The following is a 12,125-nucleotide window of genomic DNA, read 5'->3' as shown; positions in this document are numbered from 1 at the left end:
AGTAAAGGTCTTTGCACACACAGTCCGATTGTTTTCGTATGTGTGTTTTTTAATCCGTCATCTGAAAACACAGACGGGTCCCAGCTCGCAAAAATCTATTGACTGATGCGAAAAACACAGAAAATCGAACCTCATCCGAAAACTTAAATGACGGATGTAATTGTCGGACTCGGTGTGTCAATGATGATTGACACAAATGTGGTCGTATTCTCTTTTTTTCCGCATGCGTCAATTTCGGACGAAAATACGGACTTGGTGTGCAAAAGCTATTAGAGATGGAACTTAACTTAACTTAACTTAACGTCCCCTGATAGACAGAGTAAGAGATGCAAAGAAATGTACTGAGTGAAAAGGTCATGTTGCATTGGTCAGTTTCCCTGCAGTACCTGGGGAACAGTCTACCCAGTCTATTTAGTTAAGATAGTCCATTCCCTGGCAGCTGCTTGTGCCCTGATATAAACCTCATCAAGTCTCCAGTCCTGGAAAGCCCTTTCATCTTCACCAGCCTTCAGGTTGCCAGTTCTGTCCTCTGCACTCATTATAATGTTGCACAGTCTGAACTCTGAGGACAGTTGGAGGTTGTCATGTGAGAACTCGGAAAAGACAATAACTTTCTAAGTTTAAATTCAGCTCCAGAGTAAAAAAAGATGTGTCCAGCCAGCCAGCCAGGCAGGACAAGCAGACTGTCCACCCCGTTCTCATCCCCAACTCGTCCTTTGTTGACTCTTTGTCAAATCCCTTGGCGTCGCTATAGCGACCGGGTTGGACTGTCAGAGACATTGACAGCTAGCTGACCTTCCACCTAGCAACAGTCAGCACGGTCCTGGGCAGACAGCCAGTTAAAACGTCAGCTCCTTGAATTTGTCACCTGCCAGTTTGTGTTTGGCTGCTGTTTCATCACCTTGGCATCTTTTTTTTGTTATCAGTATGAGTGGAGTGTTTAATGCAGGGGCAATATCCTCCGGGGGCATTATCTTACATCCTGAAACTCCTCGCTGTCAGGTGAAAAGAAGCTTCTGGCGACTGCACATGTATTGGAGGACGCATGTGCTATTAGTCTACAACTCTCCCTGGAGGGGGGAAGTTCTGGGGGATGAGTCATTGGGACCAAGTGTCAGAGTTTTAGTGTCTGATGGCCAAAATGCTTTTCCACCCTCTGAAGAATCAGATTCTGGTGGAAAACACTGAATCCATTTGTGAATGTATTCAAATATAAAGATATACTTAATATTGGGAAATAATATTGTGTGTTTGCTTCAATCCAAAGGTAGCCATGTCAGCCTTGAGTGAGAAGCTAAGATACTGGTGTGTTGACGTGCAGCCTGTTGTGTTGTGTTGTGTTGTGTTGTCAGGGGGCACGGCGTCCAGGCAGAAGGGCTTTCGGGGGTGTATCCGCTCTCTGCAGCTGAACGGCGTCACCTTGGACCTGGAGGAGCGGGCTCAGATCACGCCGGGCGTTCGAGCCGGATGTCCGGGACACTGCAGCAGCTACGGCTCGCTGTGCCACAACCAGGGCCGCTGTGTGGAGAGAGCCAGGGGCTTCTCCTGTGACTGCAGCCTGTCGGCGTACACTGGAGCCTTCTGCAGCCGAGGTACAGGACAGAGGCTCCTATAGCGCGTCATCATTGGAGATTTGGCTAGAAAATGAGATACCTGAAAAACATTCCGGTGTGGGTGTAGATCAATTCAGTCAATATTCACGAAGTCAAATAATATATATATATGTTTTTCAAATTTAGTTTGTTGTGACACAGGAAGCAAAGCAACTCACGAGTTGTAGTTTGAGAAAAGTCAGCTCACTCTAACTAATTTGGTTGATTTTTAGCATCGTTATAGCTAACTTGCCACTAGGCTAATTTTACAAAGGTAATGTCAACATGCCGCTAGCCACTATACCTTCTGCTAGATATGATAGCTAGTGTGCATGTGAGATCTGTTTACAAGACACTGATGGTTAGCTGGCCAGATACATATCATTAGCTAACAGACATTATCGAAACATAAATTGATATCCTTGGTTAAATGATTTGCCAGTCAACAAAACTAGGTAAAAACCTAGTATGGTATAGGTATGGCTGGACCATGTGTGATGTGTTTATATACTAAGTCCATTGAATAGATTATTGTTGAGCTTAGTCTCAACCCAGCGGTATCTTGAAAAACGTATCACAATCCAGCCAGTCCTGCAGCTTGGTGAAGTTAAACTGCTCCGGTGCTGAAAACATCACCATTCTGCTCTATAGTCAATAGTCAAAGTCTTAAACGTACCGCATCACTTCTGACACCATGTGAAGTGTTTATACTAACGCTAAGTCAGTTGAGTAGAGAAGAGAGGAGAGGAGACGGTGGTGTTACAGAGATGGCTGTTACCTTTTTCTTTATTTTTTTCCCCATGAAACTGTCTAACTAGCATGCGCCAACTTTCGCACACAAAACAAGCTTACGCCACACCGTGTATGGGTGGGCCATGTGCCACAGTGTAACCAACCAATGGTGTAACTTAATCACTCAGTCAGTCAGTCAGTCAGTTACAGACATTCATGTTTATAGAGTTGGCCGCACTGTTGCGGTCCATGCAGCCAAAAACAACACAGAAATGAGTCTATTTACTGCTGTTGAGATGGTCAAGTCGCCCAATAGTAGGCCACCAGAGAATGTGTTAAAAGAAGTTGGCTGACTTTGGATGCCAGTGCCAAAAACACATGTGTAACGTGTGATTGATACACTTAGAGCATTAGAGAACATGAGGAAACTTGTGACATGAGAAAACTGCTATCTTCAACCATGTAGAGTGAATCAAATGATGAACAGTCATCATTACCACTTGTCTCTGCTGCTTCTTTGAATCCAGCTGAGCTCTCCAGCTGTGCCAGGAAAGAGGAAAAGAGAGTATTGTAGCTTGTCACAACACAGATTAATAGACTCTAATGCTAAGATCAACTTTTTATTTTATTTTTATACAATACACTTAAACATTGATTATAAAAAAATGCCCACAGGAATTAACTCTGCTTTACACTTAAAATGTCAACATCAGGCTGCCAGCTCGACATGGATAAATGGTAAATGGTAAATGGCCTGCATTTATCCATAGCGCTTTACAATCAGTAGGTACATTCACCCATTCACACAGCGATGCCGGCAGGTTACCACGCAGGGTGCTGGCACCATCGGGAGAAATTTGGGGTTCAGTATGCCTAAGGACACTTCGACATGCAGACTGGAAGAGGCGGGAATCGAACCACCGACCTCTTTCGTCCAAAGCGATTGGTGGCTCTGCCTCCTGAGCTACAGCCGCCCCAAATGGTAGTTTAACTGTCTCAGATTAGACCTTCAAAGAACAACCTCGAGACTTGAAATGATTGCATTGAACCCATTGCATCATGGGATTTAACCCATTGCATCATGGGATTTAACCCATTGCATCATGGGATTTAACCCATTGCATCATGGGATTTAACCCATTGCATCATGGGATTTAACCCATTGCATCATGGGGAATACGTCAAAGCCTTTGCTAGATAAAGACAAATGCTATGAAAAAGGTGAGTGGTCTGTGCAGAACCCTGTTAGCTGTGTCAACTTTATTATAGGTCAGCAGTTACATCACCTAAAAGCCCTCTATAAATACACCTACTGTGCACACACTGTGGAGAGGACATACACACTAGAAACAGGCCACACACGCGCGCGCGCACACACACACACATACACACACACTCGCACGCATGCACACACACGCACGCACGCACGCACACACACACACACACACACACACTAGAGCCTTTTAGCAAGGTACAGAAATACACTACAGCACTCTCAGTGCACAAGCTGAATCATTTGAAATAACTATCGTTGCTGTGGATAAAATCTAATTTTGTGTTATCAAATTGAAGATATTTATAAAGTTACTGGTGTGATCCATATTCCTGCACCTCAGATGACATGGTGTTGGTTGATGATGCATCTTGTACTGACTGAACCAGACCATGTCCAAACCATTTGTAGTACTTATTCAAAAATAATATATAACAATGAAATATTGTTTACTTTGTATACTTTATAATTATGTTGTATACCTTTGTAAAAACAATAGTAATATATACACAGTATTTTCCATACCATATGCACAGGTTAATATCCTGGAATAAAATATAACAATAATATTTGATGGGGTGTTTTGAGGACCCTTAGGGGGATTCTAGGGGGTCCCCTGCACAAAGGGGAATCATTTATTTTCACTATAATTCCATCCATAAGTAACACAATGACAGAATGTATGACTATTTTGTTCATGGGTTTCATACACTTTCTGCAATAAAATATTTAAAAGCAAAAATCGTATTAGATGGAGGCCCCTGGGGCAAAATCTTATCAGATGGGGGTCCGTGGTCTAATTTGTGTCCGTTTAGGGGTCCTTAGCGTGAAAAAGTTTCAGAGTCACTGTTCTACATCACCGAAGTACCCATGATGATCACAGTAGAGATTGAGAATATCCTGACTGATATTATAGCTTTTGATACAACATTACCAACTCATGTTTACTGTCGGGAAAGTTTTCTCTTCTTACGCGTTGAGAAATTAATTTAGTGTTGTTTTTCATTGAGCCTACTACTACGCACAGAGACTTACAGGAAGTCATCAGAGGAACAATGCGTTTACATGCAGACAATAAACAGTTTATTAGCGGATTTCTGGAGTTACCTGATTATTCAAATGGTCATGTAAACAGCATAAACCGATAAGCTTTATCCGTTTATGGCCGTTATCAGGTTATGAATAAACCGATAAACATACCTAGGTTTTTGGCCAATAACCTGTCTTTTGAGTGCATGTATACAGCGTATCAGGTTTCTTGTGGGTTTATACATCTGCGCATGTACAAGTTGCATGTAAAAAGTTTAATTACCGCCGCCTTCTGGAGAGAAATCCGACTAATTGACTGAATCATGTAAACCCGGGTTTTTCCTATTGTCGGATTATTAAAGTGCATGTAAACGCAGAAATCAGATTATTGCCATAAACTGATTACTCACAGTTATCAGTTTATTGGTGTGCATGTAAACGCACTGAGTCATCGCACGGCGTCAGCACTGTCAGCACTCTAACACGGAGCCGTATGTGTTCAATAATTAAGGAGTGAAGCTCTGCTTGCTGTTGGAGCACAGCAGGTACGACTGGTGCTGAGATCACAACTCTAATAGACTGATAGATTATAATTAGGAGAGCGACTTCACACTGTTCTTTTCACCTGTCAGCTGGTATTCTGTGGCTGTCTTTATTTGATCAAGCTGCTTAATTAGGCATTGGCAAAGCTGTAGAAATACTGCATGTGAATCACTGCCACAAACTCCTCGGGAGCTCAATTATAGCTTTGAGAGAGTGCAAAGAAAATGTCAACTCATACAAATGCAAATGACGCTGTCCCTGGGAAACGATAGATGTGTCATAAAGTGTCAAGTCAATTGGCTTTATCTACCAAGCAAATTACCGGCAAAATGGTATAGAAAACGCATTTGATATGCGTAATTAATAACAGTGTAAATGAGACAAACTACCTCCAGTCTGTTTAGTTCAACTCTGTGCTGCCGTCTCCTCTCCGCCGGAGATGTCAGCCGACTTCAAACTCGTTGATTTTTCGGGTTGTCCATCCGTCCCGTTCTCGTGAACACAATGTCAATGCCTTGAGGGAGTTTCTTCAGATTTGGCACAGATGTCCACCTGGACTCCAGGATGAACTGATTACAATTTGGCGGTCAAAGGTCAAAGTCACTGCAATGGTAATGGTCATTTATTTAGAAATCACATTACAAGTAAACACAATGTGCTTTACATACATGCATAAAACAGAAGAACATAAACAACACATACAGCAGTATAAATCCCCCCCAAAAACGCCAACAGAATCTAACAGAAATACCCACCCCGTCACACGCAACCACAGGATTAGTGATGAGTCCACGCACGCACACACGCACGCACACACACACACACACACGCACGCACGCGCGCGCACGCACGCACGCACGCGCACACACACACAGCAGCAGCAGCTAATTAAAAGCTTGGACGAATAGGAGAGTTTTCAGTTTGCGACTGTGACCTCACAGAATAGGTTTTTGGCCATAACTCAAGAACCCATATGCTAATTTTGACCAAATTTCACACAAATGTCTAATAGGACAAAAATTAAAAAAGACATTTTATATCCAAAAGTTCATAGGTCAACTTCACTGTGAGATCATAATGTTTTGCCTCCCACTAGCTGAGAAAACGATCTTGGGTCATTCTACAAAAACGAACAATTATTCACTGAATTCATACATGTCAATATAGAGATAACTTCATCTCCCCCAGAAATATGCTTAATACCTTTTAATAAATTCCTTCAAAGTCGTCACTACATATATTTTATGTATGAGTCTGGACAGACATGGATGTAAACTTCAACTTGACTTGTTGGTGGAGGCATACAACTGAAAGGCACCGGTTATTTCTAGTTTATATAGACTATCCTGGATACACTTATATAGATTATAATATAGTACTAGTATACACTTCCAAATAGGACAACTACTGTACCTCCAGTTTGTAATGAAATTCTCTCACATTGCCTCCCTTCCTCCAGAGGTTTCAGCCAGTTTTAAGTCGGGGACCTCCATCAGCTACACCTTCCATGAGCTGAACAGAACCAGCAGTGCTCTTCCCTCCTCCATCTACTCCGACATGACGCTGAGAGCGGAGAACGTCTCTCTGAGCTTCAGGACCAGTCACAGTCCTGCCATGCTCCTCTACATCAACTCCTACTACAGAGAATACCTGGCCCTGGTGCTCAACAAGCACGGTGAGGCCGCTCATTTTACTGGGGTTTGTTTTTCCCACAGCGCTGGGCCAGCAGGGGGTCGCAATCATAAAATGGAAAAGTCAGGAAGTCCCCTAATTCTAAATGCCAGACTGTTTAGACGCACAAGCACACGAGTACTCAAGTACAAGGTGCATCTTTCGTTTTCTACATACCACCGTGTCATCATATCTTTGATTCGGTAAAGAGAAAGTGATGAAATATTCAGTCCGGGTTCAATCCTCGTCAGTTGTGTTAATCTACACATCATGAGTTTAATTTGATTATTTTATCATTGAAAGATCTTCTCCACTCCTCTGAAGGAATGAGAGCATCGTCTCTCCCATTCAATTTTGTGGATCGCCAATTAGGAAAGACATGTTATTATAAAAGACCCTTTGTTTGTTCTGTGTTGAGCTTCCATTGCTTAGCTGTGATGTTTTGTAGTACTGTCGCTGATAATGTAATAATGCCTTTTAACCGTCGGGTAATAACTTCTCACACTATAATACAACATCCCTCCAAATGAGTCTACTATGAGTTTACCATACACGAAACCTGTTAATGCAATAAATGACGGGATAATACAATAGCATCACATTATTACATTATATTAACCTGAGATTATGCCTTCATTAGGAGTGTAACATATTTTCAAGTGATTATACCAACTAATAATGCGATTGCTTGTAAGAATGAGAAGAACGCAATAACTTGAGTTGTCACATTAGTTCATATGATTACATCATCAACCTATTGAACAGGTTTTAGTACGTTTCCAACCCATTTAGAGGGTTTTTTAGCACATTTGGACAAGATCTTTTATTACCCAGCACTTATTGCATTATCAGTTGCTACAGGTACATGCTCCCGCTCTCCTCTGTTCTCCCTCTCCTCGCCTTATCTCATCGTACCTTTTGTTAGCCTTTTCCTCCAGCCTCCAGTCATTTAAATTGGAAGGGACAAAGAAGGCTGGTGAACCTATTACAAAAAGCATCCAGACTAGATTAGCTGTAAATAGACTGTGTGAATAGGCTGCTCTTAATACCTCTGACTAGAGGAAGCGGATGGACAGCGGGTCGTTACAGTTGCCATGGTGATCAAGTAGTCATCAGGTAGCTCCACTTAACCTGAAGGACCCAATTAAATGCCTGGCAGAGGTGTCTCTGTAACCGTGCGTTTTCGCACTGCGAGCGACTCGGTTGACGTGTTGCTCTGTTCCAAGCCGTTCTCACTCTGACGGCCTAATATATCATCGCTGCCACACACCTTGTGCGTTGGATGTAGCGCGCCCGGTTCCCTGGTTGGGGTGAGGCAAAGATCATGTTATGCGGTGGGGTTGAGAGGCTGGAGCTGGAGCTATGGACTACTAGGGACTGTGCGGCATTATGTGCGGCATTAGGACGAAGGGGCGCCACGGGGTCTCCAAGGAGGTCTTCCAACCCCCGGAGGGGTAGGAACACCCCCTTGGAGGCCCTAACCCTAAGCCCCCCCCCCCCCCCACCATATCCAAACCCTAACCCCAACCAAGTGGCTACCAGTGCCTTAACCCATCCCCCCCGTGCCAACCCATAAGATACCCTTCCACAATGCCTATACCAAGTCCCTCCCTCACCCCCCTGTGCCTCACCCCAACCCCAAGGCGTAACTTGACATTTGCCCTCACCCCACCCAGGTGCACAGTGCTTATTTAACGGGGCTTCTGGGGGCGTACCATATTTGCGCACAAGGGTACCGGGCGAGTTACATCCAACGCACAAGGTGCATGACAGCGTTGATATTTAAACCGTCGGAATGAGAACCTGCAGGTGGCGTGAGAGGCTGTGACTCCGTCTCTGCAGTGGCAGTCATAAAGTTAAAACAGACTAATCTTTTACTTTGGTGTCGATTTTTCATAGCACTAGAGAGCTAACGTAGCTCGCAGGCGCTAATTATGTATCTTCCTTTTTGACCCCATCATTTCTTTTAGATGTTTATTCCTCTTTCTAATAAAAGTTGGATGCTTTGAATGGCTGTAATCAACTGCTGGTCTTGCCAAGCGGAGCCATATGTTCATGAAGCAAAATCACAGGGAAACAAGGACGCGCTGAAATCTGATCAGGCTGACGGCTGATTGTTTGCGAAAGCCAACTTTTCTCTGCCGACAAGCTTGTAGCTGCAACCAAGCTGCTCTATAAGAACTTAATGGACGTCTTACTTGTTGATCATGTTGCTCGCAGTGGGAGCACACTGCAAGACTGCTCACTCACTCTTCTTCCTATCTCTTACTAAGTTAGTAAGCAATATATTAGATCAATATTTTGTTTTTGTTTTTTACTTCAGAATTTTCTCCCAAATTGTACTTGGCCAATCCCCGCTGCTCTCCTGATCGTTGCTCCACCCCCTCTGCCAATCTGAGGATAGCCATAGACTAGCAAATGCTTCCTCCGATACATGTCCAGCCGCTTCTTTTCACCAGACAGCGATGACCGCTGTCAGGATGTAGCGCGCGGGAGGATCACGCTATTCCCCCAATTCCCCTCCCCCCAACCGACCACAGGAGGCGCTAGTGCAGCAACCAGGACTCATACCCCACCCGCAGACATGGCCAATTGTGTCTGTAAAGAACGTCTGAGCAAGCCGGAAGTACCGGGAATTGAACCCGGGTCTCTGTGGTGGTAGGCGAGTGCTTTTACCTCTACACTAGATACAAATAGTAATAGATAATTAAATTGAAATTATGATAATTATAATGATTCATAATGACAAATATTAATTATTTCACTCTCCTTTTTCTCTAGAGAGAGCCTCATCACACACAGAAACTCTACCATAGTCAGTCACTCAGTACCTATAGAACACACTGTCCCCTCCAGATTACATGCTTTCTATAGACCAAATCACCGTGACGTCACCATGTAAACAACATTTACTTCCGGGTACCACTTCGGGAAGGTGCCAGGTTTAAATTTGCGTGTTGTCAAATAAATGCTGTCAAACTCTCGTTGTTTTCGGCTGACTACTTTCAATTTAAATGCTCAAACGGTTGGTAAACATGCTTGTCCGACGTATCTAGCCTTTCTTCTGTGTTTGTTTTATGTAGTGTTAGCTAGCTAATAACGTTTGTTTACAACTGTCAAACTCGCTGTTTTTTTGCAGACTCGTTAACGTTATGTTACAGACAGAGGCTACTGACGCCGCTCGGATACAGCTCGGAACCTGGATGTTGTAGCTGTAGTAAGCCTGTGCCGCCGAATCCAGAGTTCTCTTTGCTCATGTTTGCCCTTTGCAGAGGGAATTCTGAATAATCCAAATCTTGACCTGCTCTTTATGGTCACTGGACACCCAACAACACAATTGTTGTCTTCTTTGTCTGTTTTTGTCTTCAACACGTCAGTTTGTGCGGAGGTAACCGGAACCAGGGGTAACCGGAAGTAAATGTAAACATCCCCGCTGATTTGGTCTATAGCACAAGTCTCTTGAGAGGATATGGTGGGAATGGAGTGAGTCACCATTTTGACAAATCTCTATGTGGGCCAATTATTATGCTTTTGCTCGGAGCGACAATTTGTATGCGTCGTGAAATTCCAAATGCGCTTTTGAAGAAAGCCTAATTTTCTATCTTTTCATCGGCAAAGCCTGTCAACATCACAGGGCATTCATCGTAACAGCATGAAATTATCCATCTTGAATGCTGTGAAAATGAAAAAAAAAAAAACTTGATTCAGTCTAGCATTATTGATGGGACTTAGTGCTAATCCTCTTATTGAATTGAGTTTTTATTTAGTATTCATTCAGCTGCTGTTCCCCTGAAGCATCCAGATCTCTTTTTGAATCAATATGTTCCAAGATACAATGTGATCAAAGCTGACAAAAATAGTTGAATAGTTTCAATGATTCTCTTTATTAGGGACGAGCCGAGTACTCGGATGAAACGAGTATCCGGGACAGATCATGTACTTTTTACGTGTACAAGTATCGTCCAAGTACAATGTGTCAGTATCCGTACTCGTGAATTAGGGCTGGGTATCGTTTAAAAAATGACAATACCAGTAACCTTAGTGATGTAGAGTACTTCATTCCATACCTTAGCCATACTTTGGATGTTTTGGTGGCATCATCTGAATTGCCAACAACAACCACAAACAAACAAAACTTAAGCCACACCCACTTGCAGTCTAAACCCCGTCCACTTTTGATTTAAGCCACACCTCATCCGAGTACAGATACGGATAGAGATAATTTAGTTGGTTAAACAGATACAGATAATGGTGTACTTGCTCATGCAGTTCTGTCTGTGTGTCAGTATGTTGTCCTCAGCATATCAGGAGAACCGTTTGTCAGATCGAGTTCAAACCTGGGTAGTGCGTGGCTGGGAACCTCGCGGAGTGCAACGCCGAATCTCATGCAATTCAGACACGCGCATAGTCATAGCGCCACCTATTGGCAACACAGAGGTTTATCTCGAGAACCGTTCATCCAATCGACTTGAAACCTGGGGGGGGGGGGGGGGGGGGGGGGGGCTCTACTGGAAACGCAACAGAGTGCGGTGCCGAATTTCGGACATGCGCGTAGTCATAGTGCCACCTACTGGCAACACAAAAAGTGGTTTATCTTGAGAGCCGTTTGTCTGATCGACTTCAAACTTGGCGGGTGTGCTGCTGTCAACACAAGAAAGTGCAGTGTCAAATTCCGTGTAATTTGCCCAATCATAACATGGCTTTCGCATATCTGGAGAACTGTCCGTCCGTCTGATTGACGTGAAACCTGGCGTGTGCGCTGCTGGTGACCTGAGAAAGTGCAATGTGCAAGCGGGGAGGATGGGCAGTGAAGAGTGGGAGAGATGTGTGAATGGCGGGAAGGGGAGGGAGAGGAACGGGCACTGCACTAGTAAATGGCTAAAGAGGAGTTCGGTGATTTGTAATTACCAAAGAAGAAATGTTCATTTTAGAATAAATGGATTTCTGTTGTTGTATGTCCGGGTCGTACAGCAGTATAACTGTGTGTGTGTGTGTGTGTGTGTGTGTGTGAAGACAAGCTGGAGGTGAGGTACAGACTGGACAGCAGCAGAGAGGCAGAGGTGTGGAGGAGCAGAGGGAGGAGCCTGGCTGACGGACAGATGCACACCGTTAGCATCAGCAGACTGGGAGAGAGCATGTCTGTCCAGGTAACACACACACGAGCACGCACATGCGAGCACACACACACACACACGAGCACACACACACACACACACGAGCACGCACATGCGAGCACACACACACACACACGAGCACGCACATGCGAGCACACACACACACACACG

At 44.0% G+C, this 12,125-nt stretch overlaps 1 protein-coding gene across 1 annotated transcript in view; it reads left to right on the top strand.

Annotated features, from left to right (window-relative positions):
• LOC310789530 (contactin-associated protein-like 4) overlaps positions 1-12,125 on the top strand; it is a gene marked incomplete at both ends in the record, with an annotated part of 176,899 nt that overhangs the window by 130,885 nt on the left and 33,889 nt on the right. Inside the window, 3 exons of the mRNA XM_083651166.1 lie at positions 1,353-1,592; positions 6,629-6,844; positions 11,854-11,987. Coding sequence (XP_083507292.1) covers positions 1,353-1,592; positions 6,629-6,844; positions 11,854-11,987 — 590 coding nt within the window. The remainder of the gene's footprint in view (positions 1-1,352; positions 1,593-6,628; positions 6,845-11,853; positions 11,988-12,125) is intronic.

The sequence above is a fragment of the Poromitra crassiceps genome (assembly GCF_964638095.1).
Source record: "Poromitra crassiceps genome assembly, chromosome: 14".
Classification (NCBI taxonomy): Eukaryota; Metazoa; Chordata; class Actinopteri; order Beryciformes; family Melamphaidae; genus Poromitra; species Poromitra crassiceps.
Note: the sequence above shows the minus strand (reverse complement) of the source record. Positions and strands in the feature narration are given on the sequence as shown.